The sequence below is a fragment of the Sphaerodactylus townsendi genome, linkage group LG15 (genome assembly GCF_021028975.2).
Source record: "Sphaerodactylus townsendi isolate TG3544 linkage group LG15, MPM_Stown_v2.3, whole genome shotgun sequence".
NCBI classification, from domain to species: domain Eukaryota; kingdom Metazoa; phylum Chordata; class Lepidosauria; order Squamata; family Sphaerodactylidae; genus Sphaerodactylus; species Sphaerodactylus townsendi.
The window spans coordinates 33,145,285-33,161,535 of NC_059439.1; the positions used below are offsets into that span (position 1 = coordinate 33,145,285).

General features: G+C 55.8%; 1 protein-coding gene across 1 annotated transcript in view; it reads left to right on the forward strand.

Moving 5' to 3' along the window:
* The window catches only part of TEP1 (telomerase associated protein 1), a 77,601-nt gene that overhangs the window by 49,548 nt on the left and 11,802 nt on the right, over positions 1 to 16,251 (forward strand). Inside the window, exons 26-36 of the mRNA XM_048516757.1 lie at positions 3,061 to 3,284; positions 3,388 to 3,505; positions 4,758 to 4,882; positions 6,689 to 6,788; positions 8,289 to 8,444; positions 9,159 to 9,368; positions 11,870 to 12,023; positions 13,094 to 13,312; positions 14,001 to 14,164; positions 14,742 to 14,858; positions 15,305 to 15,412. Coding sequence (XP_048372714.1) covers positions 3,061 to 3,284; positions 3,388 to 3,505; positions 4,758 to 4,882; positions 6,689 to 6,788; positions 8,289 to 8,444; positions 9,159 to 9,368; positions 11,870 to 12,023; positions 13,094 to 13,312; positions 14,001 to 14,164; positions 14,742 to 14,858; positions 15,305 to 15,412 — 1,695 coding nt within the window. The remainder of the gene's footprint in view (positions 1 to 3,060; positions 3,285 to 3,387; positions 3,506 to 4,757; positions 4,883 to 6,688; positions 6,789 to 8,288; positions 8,445 to 9,158; positions 9,369 to 11,869; positions 12,024 to 13,093; positions 13,313 to 14,000; positions 14,165 to 14,741; positions 14,859 to 15,304; positions 15,413 to 16,251) is intronic.

Sequence of the window (16,251 nt, forward strand, 5' to 3'; positions counted from 1 at the left end):
CCCCCCCCCACCCCCCCCCCCCCCCACCCCCCCCCCCCCCCACCCCCCCCCCCCCCCACCCCCCCCCCCCCCCACCCCCCCCCCCCCCCACCCCCCCCCCCCCCCACCCCCCCCCCCCCCCACCCCCCCCCCCCCCCACCCCCCCCCCCCCCCACCCCCCCCCCCCCCCACCCCCCCCCCCCCCCACCCCCCCCCCCCCCCACCCCCCCCCCCCCCCACCCCCCCCCCCCCCCACCCCCCCCCCCCCCCACCCCCCCCCCCCCCCACCCCCCCCCCCCCCCACCCCCCCCCCCCCCCACCCCCCCCCCCCCCCACCCCCCCCCCCCCCCACCCCCCCCCCCCCCCACCCCCCCCCCCCCCCACCCCCCCCCCCCCCCACCCCCCCCCCCCCCCACCCCCCCCCCCCCCCACCCCCCCCCCCCCCCACCCCCCCCCCCCCCCACCCCCCCCCCCCCCCACCCCCCCCCCCCCCCACCCCCCCCCCCCCCCACCCCCCCCCCCCCCCACCCCCCCCCCCCCCCACCCCCCCCCCCCCCCACCCCCCCCCCCCCCCACCCCCCCCCCCCCCCACCCCCCCCCCCCCCCACCCCCCCCCCCCCCCACCCCCCCCCCCCCCCACCCCCCCCCCCCCCCACCCCCCCCCCCCCCCACCCCCCCCCCCCCCCACCCCCCCCCCCCCCCACCCCCCCCCCCCCCCACCCCCCCCCCCCCCCACCCCCCCCCCCCCCCACCCCCCCCCCCCCCCACCCCCCCCCCCCCCCACCCCCCCCCCCCCCCACCCCCCCCCCCCCCCACCCCCCCCCCCCCCCACCCCCCCCCCCCCCCACCCCCCCCCCCCCCCACCCCCCCCCCCCCCCACCCCCCCCCCCCCCCACCCCCCCCCCCCCCCACCCCCCCCCCCCCCCACCCCCCCCCCCCCCCACCCCCCCCCCCCCCCACCCCCCCCCCCCCCCACCCCCCCCCCCCCCCACCCCCCCCCCCCCCCACCCCCCCCCCCCCCCACCCCCCCCCCCCCCCACCCCCCCCCCCCCCCACCCCCCCCCCCCCCCACCCCCCCCCCCCCCCACCCCCCCCCCCCCCCACCCCCCCCCCCCCCCACCCCCCCCCCCCCCCACCCCCCCCCCCCCCCACCCCCCCCCCCCCCCACCCCCCCCCCCCCCCACCCCCCCCCCCCCCCACCCCCCCCCCCCCCCACCCCCCCCCCCCCCCACCCCCCCCCCCCCCCACCCCCCCCCCCCCCCACCCCCCCCCCCCCCCACCCCCCCCCCCCCCCACCCCCCCCCCCCCCCACCCCCCCCCCCCCCCACCCCCCCCCCCCCCCACCCCCCCCCCCCCCCACCCCCCCCCCCCCCCACCCCCCCCCCCCCCCACCCCCCCCCCCCCCCACCCCCCCCCCCCCCCACCCCCCCCCCCCCCCACCCCCCCCCCCCCCCACCCCCCCCCCCCCCCACCCCCCCCCCCCCCCACCCCCCCCCCCCCCCACCCCCCCCCCCCCCCACCCCCCCCCCCCCCCACCCCCCCCCCCCCCCACCCCCCCCCCCCCCCACCCCCCCCCCCCCCCACCCCCCCCCCCCCCCACCCCCCCCCCCCCCCACCCCCCCCCCCCCCCACCCCCCCCCCCCCCCACCCCCCCCCCCCCCCACCCCCCCCCCCCCCCACCCCCCCCCCCCCCCACCCCCCCCCCCCCCCACCCCCCCCCCCCCCCACCCCCCCCCCCCCCCACCCCCCCCCCCCCCCACCCCCCCCCCCCCCCACCCCCCCCCCCCCCCACCCCCCCCCCCCCCCACCCCCCCCCCCCCCCACCCCCCCCCCCCCCCACCCCCCCCCCCCCCCACCCCCCCCCCCCCCCACCCCCCCCCCCCCCCACCCCCCCCCCCCCCCACCCCCCCCCCCCCCCACCCCCCCCCCCCCCCACCCCCCCCCCCCCCCACCCCCCCCCCCCCCCACCCCCCCCCCCCCCCACCCCCCCCCCCCCCCACCCCCCCCCCCCCCCACCCCCCCCCCCCCCCACCCCCCCCCCCCCCCACCCCCCCCCCCCCCCACCCCCCCCCCCCCCCACCCCCCCCCCCCCCCACCCCCCCCCCCCCCCACCCCCCCCCCCCCCCACCCCCCCCCCCCCCCACCCCCCCCCCCCCCCACCCCCCCCCCCCCCCACCCCCCCCCCCCCCCACCCCCCCCCCCCCCCACCCCCCCCCCCCCCCACCCCCCCCCCCCCCCACCCCCCCCCCCCCCCACCCCCCCCCCCCCCCACCCCCCCCCCCCCCCACCCCCCCCCCCCCCCACCCCCCCCCCCCCCCACCCCCCCCCCCCCCCACCCCCCCCCCCCATCTTCTTCTTCTTCTTCTTCTTCTTCTTCTTCTTCTTCTTCTTCTTCCTCTTCTTCTTCTTCCTCTTCCTCTTCTTCCTCTTCTTCCTCTTCTTCCTCTTCCTCTTCTTGTAACTTATAGGTACTAAGAGTACTAGTGGCCTAGGAGGTTAAGAGCAGCAGTGGCCTAGGAGGTTAAGAGCTCATGTATCTAATCTGGAGGAACCGGGTTTGATTCCCAGCTCTGCTGCCTGAGCTGTGGAGGCTTATCTGGGGAATTCAGATTAGCCTGGACACTCCCACACGCACCAGCTGGGTGACCTTGGGCTAGTCACAGCTTCTCGGAGCTCTCTCAGCCCCACCTACCTCACAGGGTGTTTGTTGTGAGGGGGGAAGGTCAAGGAAATTGTCAGCCCCTTTGAGTCTCCTGCAGGAGAGAAAGGGGGGATATAAATCCAAAATCCTCCTCCTCCTCCTCCTCTTCTTCTTCTTCTTGATATTACATTTTAAAGCACCATGTTGTGCTACAGAATGAATCTGTTTCTGGCTGTTTTTAGAAAGGGCGTCTCTGCTCTCTGCTGGTCCAGAAGGATAAATTATTGCAGGGATTGAGGGAAATGGAATAAGGGCTAATGTCGGACATGGATGTAATATATTTCTTCTTTAAAGTGAACAGCTTGGTAAAATTTAGTTCATCAGGACAGACCACTCACCAAATCCATCCACCCTGACCTCTAATTTTCACCCCGATAGAGGCTGCTGTTGGCTCGGAGCGGGATGAGACCGTGGGCTCTTTCCGGGACTTCTTGCAACAGAACATCGGTCTGCTTTCCCAGAACCCTTCGCTCCTTCTGCAACAGGCGGCCAACGAACCAGACTCCTCAGCTCTCTGTTCACAAGCCCAGACTGAGCTCAGAGGAAACGGGAGACATTTCCTAAAATGGATTAACAAACCCCAGGAGCGCCCAAAGAACATGAGGTAATTTTTCAAGGACGGGAGCGAGGAGACCATTTCGTACGCACCCTTCCTTCAATTGGGTCCTGACCCTGGTTTTTATTTTTCTTCCTCCAATGTCCGCCAGCCTGGTTTTGCCTCTGCCAGCTGCTCCGTCTAGCGTCTCAGTTTCCCCCTCTGGCAGGCTGGGTGCGGTGGGTACTGCTGAGGGAACAGTCCACCTCCTGAACATGGAGACCGGACAGGTAAAAGAAGAAGAGTTTGTTTTTATACCTCACTTTTCTCTACCCTGAGGAATCTCTAAGTGGCTTAGAATTGCCTTCCCTTCTGCTCCAGACACCTTGTGTGGTAAGTGGGGCTGAGAGAGCTCTGAGGTAACTGTGACTAGCCGAAGGCCACCCAGCAGCAATGGAGAAACGGAGAAACAAATAAGAACATAAGAACATAAGAACGAGCCTGCTGGATCAGACCAGAGTCCATCTAGTCCAGCACTCTGCTACTCGCAGTGGCCCACCAGGTGCCTTTGGGAGCTCACATGCAGGAGGTGAAAGCAATGGCCTTCTGCTGCTGCTGCTCTTGAGCATAAGAACATAAGAACATAAGAACGAGCCTGCTGGATCAGACCAGAGTCCATCTAGTCCAGCACTCTGCTACTCGCAGTGGCCCACCAGGTGCCTTTGGGAGCTCACATGCAGGATGTGAAAGCAATGGCCTTAAGAACATAAGAACTAGCCTGCTGGATCAGACCAGAGTCCATCTAGTCCAGCACTCTGCTACTCGCAGTGGCCCACCAGGTGCCTTTGGGAGCTCACATGCAGGAGGTGAAAGCAACGGCCTTCTGCTGCTGCTGCTCCTGAGCACCTGGTCTGCTAAGGCATTTGCAATCTGAGATCAAGGAGGATCAAGATTGGTAGCCATTGATCAACTTCTCCTCCATAAATCTGTCCAAGCCCTTTTTAAGGCTATCCAGGTTAGTGGCCATCACCACCTCCTGTGGCAGCATCTTCCAAACACCCATCACACGTTGCGTGAAGAAGCGTTTCCTTTTATTAGTCCTAATTCTTCCCCCCCCTCTATATATTCTATACCTCACTTTTCTGTACCATAAGGAATCTCTGTGGCTTAGAATTGCCTTTCCTTCTGCTCCCCACAACAAACACCCTGTGAGGTGGGTGGGGCTGAGAGAGCTCCGAGAAGCTGTGACTAGCCCAAGGTCACCCAGCAGCAATGGAGACACGGAGAAACAAATCCAGTTGGCCAGATAAGAGTCTATTGTTGAAGTGCAGGAGTGGGGAATCAAACCCAGTTCTCCAGATTTAAGTCCACCGCTCTTAACCACTAGACTTGATTTGTGCCACTTATAAATACTCCCTTGCTAGAGTTGCTTAGGATCAGAGCTTTGTGTTTCCCAGTAGTCACTGCTGGAGATGGAGTGATGGATGTTTGGGCTGATTTGCAATGGAAAATTAAACATCCATTCTGTCCCCACCAATCTAGGAGCTGAAGTCCCTGCTGAGTGCTTGTGATGGAATCTCGGCCTGCGTGTTCCTGTCAGAGACATCCGTCTGCCTCGGATCCTTCAACGGACGCTTGGAGCTTTGGAGCATCAGGGAAGGATGCAGGTTGGTCTTTGGAACGGCAGAGAAAATCCACTTGACAGAATCGAAGGTGACAACGAAGCTGAGGCACGTTAGAAGGTTGAGGGACCAGGCATGGGGTGGGTAGATGCAAGATGGCTGCCATCTTCCCAGGAAAGATTCAAGAAGGATATTGACAAAGCTGCAACGAGTCCAGAGGAGGGCAACCAAAATGGTCAAAGGTCTGGAATTATGCCCTACGAGGAGAGGGAGCTGGAGATGTTTAGTTTGGTGAAGAGAAGGTTAAGAGGTGACAGGTACCATTATCTCCTGGTTGAGACCCGGTGGCGTAGAGCAATCACCTTAGCTAGGTGTAATGCCCTGCCTTCCTCCTTTAGCATTGGACGCCACCTTGGAATCCCACATAAAGAAAGGAAATGCCCGTGTGGCATGGGTTCTGTGGAAACAATATCTCATATACTGTTGGATCGTCCTTTTTATGAGATAGGTAGGAAGAAGCACATAATCCCCTTCCTGTATGGAAGTGAAGGCATTACAGATAAACAGAAGGTTATATATCTTTTAAGCGGCCACAACTATGAGCTGTTGGAAGTGGTGGCTAAATTTTTAAATGGTGTTATTTTAACTTGTCAGAAGTTGTAAAGGCTGTTATCTTGCAATGTTAATGTTAAACTATTTATATGCTATTAAAGGTATTTGAAATTGAAATCGAGGTGACAGGATAGCTATGTTTAGGTATTTGAAGGGATGTCATGTTGGGGAGGGAGCAAGCTTGTTTTCTGCTGCTCCAGAGACTAGGACCAGGAGTAATGGGATCAAGGTGAAGGAAAAGAGATTCCACCTACCTAAACATCAGGAAAAACATCCTGACAGTCAGGGCTGTTCGACAGTGGAATTCACTACCTCGGAGTGTGGTGGAGTCTCCTTCTTTGGAGGTTTTTTTAAAGAGAGGTTGGATGGTTATCTGTCAGGAGTGCTTGGATTGTGTGTTCCTGCATTGCAGGGGGTTGGACTTGATGGCTTTTGGAGTCTCTTCATAAGAACATAAGAACATAAGAACAAGCCAGCTGGATCAGACCAAAGTCCATCTAGTCCAGCTCTCTGCTACTCGCAGTGGCCCACCAGGTGCCTTTGGGAGCTCACATGTAGGATGTGAACGCAATGGCCTTCTGCTGCTGTTGCTCCCGATCACCTGGTCTGTTAAGGCATTTGCAATCTCAGATCAAGGAGGATCAAGATTGGTAGCCATAAATCGACTTCTCCTCCATAAATCTGTCCAAGGCCCTTTTAAAGCTATCCAAGGCCCTTTTAAAGCTAACTCTTCCAACTCTATGATTCTATGATTGGGCTAGAAGGTTACTGAGCAGCAAGATTTGGGTATCCCAATGCTGGCGACAGGGAGCCACTAGCAATCCACGTGCCAGTGGCCGTGACTCCAAATCCAAATCCTTTATTAGGCATAAAACCGGTGTGTGTCAGGAATTCCAACTACAACAAGAAGGTCATTATTGCACAACTTGCAGTACACAGAGTAAAAACATAGCAACAGCTTCAAAGATTTCAGCATTAGAGTTATTTAGAAGCTTAGCCATTTTTATCTTATCAGAAAGGAGCATAAATCCTGTTGGTAACACAGTTCTCAAATCAGTTCTAAAGGGCCGTGACTCCAAATGGCAGAGTGGGCTCAGGTGGCAGAAACCAGAGTGACCATGACAGCTCAAATACCCCTCTATGGTGGTTAATTCTTCTGATACTGCCCACCCACTTCTGGCTTAGTGCTGCAGTGTTAAATTAGCGGTGTGCGGCTTCATGTTCACATTCTGGTTGCAGGCTGATGGGCACGGATGCTCACAAGGCCCAAATTACCGACTGCTGCGTCAATTCGGACCTCCGACTGTTGGCTACTGTCTCATTGGACGGCTGCATCAAGGTATGAGCCGCCCTTTCCCGCACTCTGGAGCTGCAGAATCTTCCAGTTTTCTGGGGGCGTCGGCCCCAGTGGAGCTCCGTCAGCTATCACTATCAAAATTTTAAGAGGAAGTGCTGCATGTATATATGCATGCGAAAGGGATCGACAATCTTTCCCCCCAGTTATTAGCAGGCATTTAAAGCTGAATTTTGGTAAGCCAGTTTCCCTTTGAAACGCAAGAGTTTCCGTCAGACCAGAAATGTAGAACAGTAACGTTTTCTTGATTTGGCCTTGTCAGTTAGTTGGTACATCTGCCGCCCAATCGGCTGCGAACAAGATTCTTGTTAACTTCTTATTCATAGACCAGTGCATAAGAACATAAGAACATAAGAACGAGCCTGCTGGATCAGACCAGAGTCCATCTAGTCCAGCTCTCTGCTACTCGCAGTGGCCCACCAGGTGCCTTTGGGAGCTCACCTGCAGGAGGTGAAAGCAATGGCCTTCTGCTGCTGCTGCTCCCGAGCACCTGGTCTGCTAAGGCATTTGCCATCTCAGATCAAAGAGGATCAAGATTGGTAGCCATAGATCGACTTCTCCTCCATAAATCTGTCCAAGCCCCTTTTAAAGCTATCCAGGTTAGTGGCCATCACCACCTCCTGTGGCAGCATATTCCAAACACCAATCACACGTTGCATGAAGAAGTGTTTCCTTTTATTAGTCCTAATTCTTCCCCCCCCCCCCCCAGCATTTTCAATGAATGCCCCCTGCAAACCCAGAGGTGTCTTTTCTTCCTGTCAGCAGCCTGTTTGTAAAAGTGTGAAGCAGATAAGGAAAGCAGTGCGTGTATAAAGAAAGCACTGTTCTAAAATATTTGGTGGTTGGCTAGATGGCAACTTGCTGTCTCGAACATATTGGCCATATTTAGCTCTTTCTTTCTTTCTTTCTCTCTTTCTTTCTTTCTTTCTTTCTTTCTTTCTTTCTTTCTTTCTTTCTTTCTTTCTTTCTTTCTTTCTTTCTTTCTTTCTTTCTTTCTTTCTTTCTTTCTCTCTTTCTTTCTCTGTTTCTTTCTTTCTTTCTTTCTTTCTTTCTTTCTCTCTCTCTCTCTCTTTCTTTCTCTCTTTCTTTCTCTCTCTCTTTCTTTCTTTCTTTCTCTCTTTCTTTCTTTCTTTCTTTCTTTCTTTCTTTCTTTCTCTCTTTCTTTCTTTCTCTCTTTCTTTCTTTCTTTCTTTCTTTCTCTCTCTCTCTCTCTCTTTCTTTCTCTCTTTCTTTCTTTCTTTCTTTCTCTCTCTCTCTCTCTTTCTTTCTCTCTCTCTTTCTTTCTTTCTTTCTTTCTTTCTTTCTCTCTTTCTCTCTTTCTCTCTTTCTCTCTTTCTTTCTCTCTCTCTCTCTCTTTCTCTCTCTCTCTCTCTTTCTCTCTCTCTCTTTCTCTCTTTCTTCTTTCTCTCTCCTTCCTTAGTAATAAGTAGGTGCACCTTAGTAATAAGTAGAAGCAATAATGTACGTCTCCGATTTATTTTTCAGCTCTGGGAATCTGCCCATGGTCATTTGACACATGAACAAGACTGCTTGCACCCCTTGAACTGCGCGACCTTTCACCCTGTGGGTCAGCTGGTGGCCACAGGAGGGTGGGATAGAACGGTCACCGTCCTGGACGTCAACGATATGAGCGTGGTCTCGGTGAGGAAGGGGAAGGTTCAAAATTATTGGGTTTTACTACACAGAGAAGCGGCTGACGCGCTGATTAGAGAGGGTAAAAGGTAAATATTTATAAGGAACGACTTCTAGGATAGTAACAGGTTCCCATGGTGGTGGGATTCAAACTGTGGCGTAGCACCAATGGGGCTGGGCGGGGCACGCCGGGGGCATGGCTGGGCATTCCGGGGGCGGGGCATTCCTGGGCGGGGCTGTGGCAAGGACACAGCCGCTGCGCCAGTCCTTGGGCGGGAAACGAATGCACGCAGGCGCAGGCTGCCACGCACGCCGGTGCACCTCCTGCTAGACTGCTTCAAGTTCTGCGCGCTACTGCTGAGAGGAGGGGTGTAACTAAGGCAAAAATCACGTGGCAAAATCACCAATTAGTAACCCCTTCTCGGCACACACAAATAATTAGTAACCTACTCTCGGGAACCGGTGAGAACCTGCTGGACCCCACCTCTGCTTACAACTCCATCTAGCTGACCATTTGTCTGCCACCTGCTGCGTCTTCTCCTCAGTTCCTTTGCAAGCTAGACATCGCTACATCCAACAGAAATGACACGGGGTGTTAGTGGTAGTTGTGGAGCGTTGTGGGGGCTCATGAATACACGGGCAACAGAAACGGAGCTTTCGGGAGATTTTCACCAAAGGTTTATAGAGCTGTGTTGTTTTCTTGACTCAAATGCTGTTCTGTAGGAGATGAAAGGCCACGATGCCTCCGTCCGTTGCATTTCCTTCTCCTCCGCCGGCAACATTTTGGCAGCGGGGTCTCTGGCTGGAACCGTCTGTCTCTGGTCGTGGCTGGAAGCCGTGGCCTTGTGCACCTTTTCAGCTTGCTCTGGCTGCGTCGCTGCTGCTCGGTTTCTCCCTGGGGGGACGCTCGTCACAGCAGGCGAAGATACCAAGGTACCGCTTTGTACAAGCATGGTTTTGTAGTGAACAGGCCGGGTTCTGGGTCGATAGGACTCTTGAGAGAAGAAACAGGAGTCTTAGAGGGAGAAGTACCAAAAACCATGCATTGCCTGAGTTAATTCTGGGCCAGTGTTTTGCTGTGCTTGCTTGGAAAACTCTTCATTCAATGGGCCGGCCAAGATGCACTAGTAAGAAGAGGAGGAGTTTGGATTTATATCCCACCTTTCTCTCCTGTAAGGAGACTCAAGGTGGCTTACAAGCTCCTTTCCCTTCCTCTCCCCACAACAGACACCTTGTGAGGTAGGTGGGACTGAGAGAGTTCCAAAGAACTGTGACTGGCCCAGGGTCACCCAGCAGGAATGTAAAGAGTGTGGAAACACATCTGGTTCACCAGATAAGCCTCCGCCACTCAGGTGAAGGAGTGGGGAATCAAGCCCGGTTCTCCAGATTAGAATTTACCTGCTCTTAACCAATGCTCTTAACAGTGGCCTCCCCGTTCCCCACTGAATGCAAAAGTTATTTCCTCTCTCTCCACAACAGACACCTTGTGAAGCAGGTGGGGCTGAGAGAGTTCAGCGAGAATTGTGACTAGCCCAAGGTTACCCAGTGGGAATGTAGGAGTGTAAGGATTGCCAGCTTGTTTGGAGGGAAGTATCCTCCAAACTCCAAATAATAGAAGCTTAATCTGTGGGAGGAGGATGGGAGTCCTGGTATATCCCAATCTCAGGTCTCAGAAGCTAAACAGGGTCGGTACTTGGATGGGAGACCGCCAAGGAAGATTTGGTGGGGGGTGAGAATGGCAAACCACCTCTGCTTCTCACGTGCCTTAAAAGCCTTCTACTGCTGGTCACCCAAAGCCCATTAACATAAGAACATAAGAACGAGCCTGCTGGATCAGACCAGAGTCCATCTAGTCCAGCATTCTGCTACTCACAGTGGCCCATCAGGTGCCTTCGGGAGCACACATGCAGGATGTGAAAGCAATGGCCTTCTGCTGCTGCTGCTGCTCCTGAGCACCTGGTCTGCTAAGGCATTTGCAGTCTCAGATCAAAGAGGATCAAGATTGGTACCCATAGATCGACTTCTCCTCCATAAATCTGTCCAAGCCCTTTTTAAAGCTATCCAGGTTAGTGGCCATCACCACCTCCTGTGGCAGCATATTCCAAACACCAATCACATGTTGTGTGAAGAAGTGTTTCCTTTTATTAGTCCTAATTCTTCCCCCCAGCATTTTCAATGAATGCCCCCATTGCAACTTGATGGCCCTTTAGTATGTGTGGGAATGGGCACTGGAACTGTTTCACGGCATGGAGGTCAATAACATCACCTGGTAAATAACATCTCATCAAGCCTCCATTGAAGGGGCAGGTCATTTTGTGAAGGGCAGGGAACAAACCAGGATAATAATAAGAGCCAGCGTGATGTAGTGGTTAAGAGCAGGTGGATTTTAATCTGGAGAACCGGGTTTGATTTCCCCACTCCTCCACCTGAGTGGCAGAGACTTAACTGGTGAACCAGACGTGTTTCCGCACTGCTACATTCCTGCTGGGTGACCTTGGGCTAGTCACAGTTCTCTCAGGTAGGGGGAGGTGTCTGTTGTGGGGAGAGGAAGGGAAAGGAGCTTACAAGCCACCTTGAGTCTCCTTACAATTTCAATTTCAATAAGCCTTTATTGGCATACAGAACATACAATATAATTACAGTTAGAATTACTAGATAAAACTTCACACTGGATCATAAGTTCAGTTCGCAAACCTCAGCCAGAAACTTTGCCACTGCGAGACAACAGTCAAGGTCATTACAGTTTAAGAGCATAGTTACTTTATCAAGCTCTGTCAGGGTTTTCATAGAGTCAATGATTTGTAATAATAAGCTGGATCTTGGTTTCTGGTAAAGTGGGCAGTGGAGGAGAATGTGCGCAATGGAGTCCGACTGCCCTGGACTGCAGGGGCAAAGCCTCTTATCGTTTGGTAGACCCTTGAGTCTTCCTCTATGGAGCGGGGATGGCATAATGTTAAATCTAGCCAGCATGTAGGCTCTCCTATATATAGGGTTGGTAAGTGCTGCAATATAGTAGGCTGGGTTTCCCTGCACAAATGGAATTGCCACGTTCATTGGCGAGCAGGATTTGTTGGCCAAGCTCTGCAGTTGTTGCTAATCCATTGCTAGTACTCCTTACAGGAGAGAAAGGTTGGGGCATAAATCCAAACTCTTCTTCTAGTAAATGACTCTTTCTCCATGCCAATTGGCAACCCTTACCAATCGACAGATTAGCATGCATCGTAAGGAGGATCAATCCGGAATCCCAAAAGCTATAACCCCACAAATATGGGTCTAAGAAGCCGCACCCCTCTTCTTTCGTAATTAAGCAGATCTGAGGGGAAGGCAGAGTGGAGGGTTGTGTATTGGAGCCGTCGACCACAGACTGGGACAGTAGAAATCATTCTGTGATGCTCGAATCTGGTCTAACAAATTCCACCTGCCCTGCATTGCAGGTGCAGCTGTGGGCAGGCCACCTGGGACAACTCTGGAGCACCTTAGAGTCCTCGGCCCTTTCTGCCGCTCTGTGCGCTGCGCCTAGTCCTGACGGCAGCCAGCTGGCTGTCGGGCACCACTCCGATGACGTCTGGGTCTGCCGGCAACCGTGGCGTAAGTGATGAGCAAGAAGCCACTTTTGGAGGAAAGGTGGGGTGTGCAGAGCACTTGGGGATGTGGAGTGGTGTGGTATAGCCTAGCCTTCTTGGATCTTGAAAGCTAAGCAGGTTCAGTACTCGAATGGGAGACCACCAAGGAAGTCTTTGCAGAGAAAGGCTGTGGCAAACCTCCTTCTCACTTGGGTTGAAAGCCCTTTGCCCGGGTTGCCATAGGTCATTTGGGACTTGAGGGCACTGAACAGAGGTGTATCTAGGGCAGTGATGGCGAACCTTTTTGAGACCGAGTGCCCAAATTGCAACCCAAACCCCACTTATTTATCGCAAAGTGCCAACCCGGCAATGTAACCTGAATGCTGAGGTTTTAGTTTAGAAAAAACCGGTTGGCTCCCTCTTCCTCCGCCCCACCCGCTCGAGCAGAGGCCAGCCTGCTCTAGCCTCCAGGAAGTCCCGCGTACACTGCTCTGTGCCTCTCTAGCATCTCTGCCTCCTCTGCACCCTCCCCCTCGGGCAGCAGCCACCTGGAGCACAGGCACCAGGCCCGCCAGCCGAGTCCTCCCTGCTTACCGCGGTGTGCGCACGTCATGCTCAGTGGCCCAGGCCAGCCTAGATGTGTGTGTGTGTGTGTGGGGGGTGATTTTCTGCCCCCCACGTGACGAACTCTGTGTGTGCGTGCCCACAGAGAGGGCTCTGAGTGCCACCTCTGGCACCCGTGCCATAGGTTCACCATCACTGATCTAGGGGAAATGTAGCCTGGTGCAAAATCTTGAGTGCCCCCCCCCCCCCCCGGGTAAGGGCGGCCGCCTTCCCCCCCCCCCACGACCAAACAATGGTTTTTTTGCACCAGGTCTTGAAGTCAGTGTATGGACCCGGGGGGAAGGAGGAAGGGTGTGGGGCAATTTTCCACCCCCCATGTGACTAAATGTCTGCAACCCAGGGATATTTGTCCCCATATGTCCCCCTGGGCGTTACGCCCCTGGCATTGAAGTATGTATGGCATACCTCCCTGGAGAACTGGTGTTTAAAGCGGTGAGATTTTCTACCACGTGGCTTGTCTCTCTCTTGCAGGATCTAGCGTCGGCCCGACTCACTGCAGAGCGAATGGGGTGGCCGTCTGCAGCCTTGCTTGGCTGGACAACTGCCTTCTGGTTGGGGGCATCAACGACGGCTCCCTGTGCATCTGGAACACCTCAGACCTTTCTCCCTTATGCCTTCGCAAGCTTCAGGGCCACGACGGAGCTGTGACAGGCCTTGCCGTCTCCAAGGGTTTGATGGCATCGACTTCAGGTGACTCAGACGAGCTCAGAAAGTTCTTGGGGGTGTGTGGGGTGGTGTCCAGGTAGTGCCTCTTCTGGGGACCTCAGTCAGAAGCAGCAAGTACCAGAAGGAGTGGGACTAACCAGGTGTACCTCTTGCCTTATTTAAAAACACCTTCCCTTTTATCTTTGTCAACCAATGTATTAGTAAAAGGCAGGAATTTACTCGGAGCAAGAAGAGCTGTGGTCCACGGGTGTCAATTAGGCGAATGTGGTCCCAAAACCTCTCTTGTCAAAAAGTATTGGCTAATGGTTACTAAGAGACTGTGGCATGTGACCTCTGAGTATCACAGGCTGGGGTTCCTGCTACTTGTGGCTCCTGCTCTTGAGTAGGGAAAGGTGACATGCTGGTGACATGGTTAAGAACAGGTGCACTCTAATCTGGAGAACCGGGTTTAGTTCCCCGCTCTGCCACTTGAGCTGTGGAGGCTTATCTGGTGAACCAGATTAGCTTGTGCACTCCAACACATGCCAGCTGGGTGACTAGTCACAGTTCTTCGGAGCTCTCTTAGCCCTGCCCACCTCACAGGGTATTTGTTGCTGGGGGAGAGGGAAGGGAGGGAAAGGAGATGGTAAGCCCCTTTGAGTCTCCTTACAGGAAAGAAAGGGGGGTATAAATCTAAACTTTTCTTCTCCTCCTCCTCTTTTCCCTCTTCCAGAGGATTTCACCATCCGGCTGTGGCGCACGGAGACCCTGAGACCTGGCCCCGCAGCAGACGCCAGCATCTCCCCGCTCGCTACGCTGCAGGGCCACACGGCCGGAGTTACATGTTGCGCTTTCAGCCTTGACGGCTGCTATCTTGCCACCGGAGGCAAAGACCGGGTAAGGCTGTAACACTGCCTGGGGGGTTTAGAGCCGCCGTGGTGTAGTGGTTAAGAGCAGGTGCACGCTAATCTGGAGAACTGGGTTGGATTCCCCGCTCTGCCACTGGAGCTGTAGAGGCTTATCTGGTGAATCAGATTAGCTTGTGCACTCCAACACATGCCAGCTGGGTGACCTTGGGCTAGTCACAGTTCTTTGGAGCTCTCTCAGCCCCACTCACCTCACAGGATGTTTGTGGTTGGGTGGGGGGAGGGAAAGGAGATGTGAAAAAACTGCTATCCTTGGCAGCGTACAAGAGACTGTTGCTTTGCCTAAGAAATAATGGGGGTTTTCAGGTTCTCTGATGTAAGAGCCAGGAATGATTAGAGTGCCAGACTTGGAGCGGAGAGTCGTGGGTTCAAATCCCTGCTTCTCCAGGGTGACCTTGGACTACTCTCACACTGAGAGATGGGAAGTGAGAAACCAATTGTCATGATGTCTATTTCATGTTGCGCCTATCCTTCTTGTTGAACTCCAAAGTGAATAATAATAAGAACCATCAAGGCAATAATGCAAAGTGTTTCTGCTCTATTCTCAGGCCTTGTTTCTCTGGGATGTAAGGGACCCCTCCCAGAAGAGCCCCTCCATCTGGCGCTCCCTCCCGTTCAGCCACCAAGACTGGATCACCACCTGTGCTTGGACCGGTCCCATGCTGGTGTGTTTGGGTTATTGTGCTTTCCCTGTTGGTGGGCCATTGTGTGTGAGGGGGGTGGAGAATCCCAGAAATGGGAGGGACCAACCAATCTCACGGCCTGGCCCAGCAGGTAGAATCACCACTTCCTCACCTACCTGTTCCTCGGTGCTCAGGCGCCACAGCTGGGATAGCTCCCGTTGAATCGAGCCAGCTAAATCCTTTCAAAATGATGCCCGTGACTCTTCTACACCCTGCCCTTCTTTGGCAACCCTGCCTGTTGTTTTAAGCAACAGCCGCAATTTACGGACAGGAGCTTAGCAATAAGTCCGACTGCTCGGTTGCTTAAAAATTCCCACTCCTGGACTCTTTCCGAGGAGGTGAGGAGGGGCCACAGCTGTTCGCAGTGCTCATCCGCCTTTCCAGCTTCATTTTTAACTTCCTGCCGGATTTTGCCATTCTCCAAACAGCTCTCCGGTTCCAACGACTGCACCGTTTGCCTCTGGGATCCCCAAACCGGCAAACGCCTCCGGGTGTTCCTGGGCCACCAGAGCCCCATCTGCGGGATTGCAACTGAGGTAAAATAGCACTTTGTTGTTGTTTTTTAAGATGCATCTTTAATTCTTTCCTCACCTGCATTGGACTTGGAAGTGTTTCCCTCTTCCTCAGGCAGCAGTTGAGCAAATTGCTTGGGCTTTATCGAAGGCTTTCACGGCTGGAATCACTCGTGCGTTGTGGGTTTCCCGGGTTGTATGGCCGTGTCCCAGCGGCGTTTTCTCCTGACGTTTCGCCTGCATCTGTGGCTGGCATCTTGAGAGGATCGTCTGAAGATTCCAGCCACAGATGCAAGCGGAACGTCAGGAGAAAATGCTACTTGGACACGGCCATACAACCAGGGAAACCCACAACACACTGCATGGGCTTTAGCTTTTGGGGTGTGCGTGTGGTTCTGAAGCAAAGGTTTGGGAGGGAGAGAAGATGCTGAGAGTTGTTTCTGCGTTTTTGTGGCATGGTTCAGATGTTTGGAGCTGGCTTGTGGTTTATTGACTCTGAGGCATTCCATCACTTCTGTAACATCCTCTATTTCATAAGTGTAACAATTATGTTTCCTTCCAGATGTAAATAAACTATAATTCTACCATCAATTCGCCAGCATAGCCAATGCTAAGGTTTGGAGGGACTGATGGGAATTGTAGTTCATGAACATCTGGAGGGCCGCAAGTTTGACACCCCTGCTCTACTCTCTTAGCCTCTGCTGTTTCAGTTTTAACAGATAGACACACACACACCCCGGGTCTCTGTGCCCCCACCTTCCCTTTCTCTGATACTCTGGAACCTGTGGAACTCTCAGCTCCTTGAACCACCTATGGGTTTCCGGAGCTAGACATTTAGTGTGCTAGTAAGCAAGTTTTTGCAA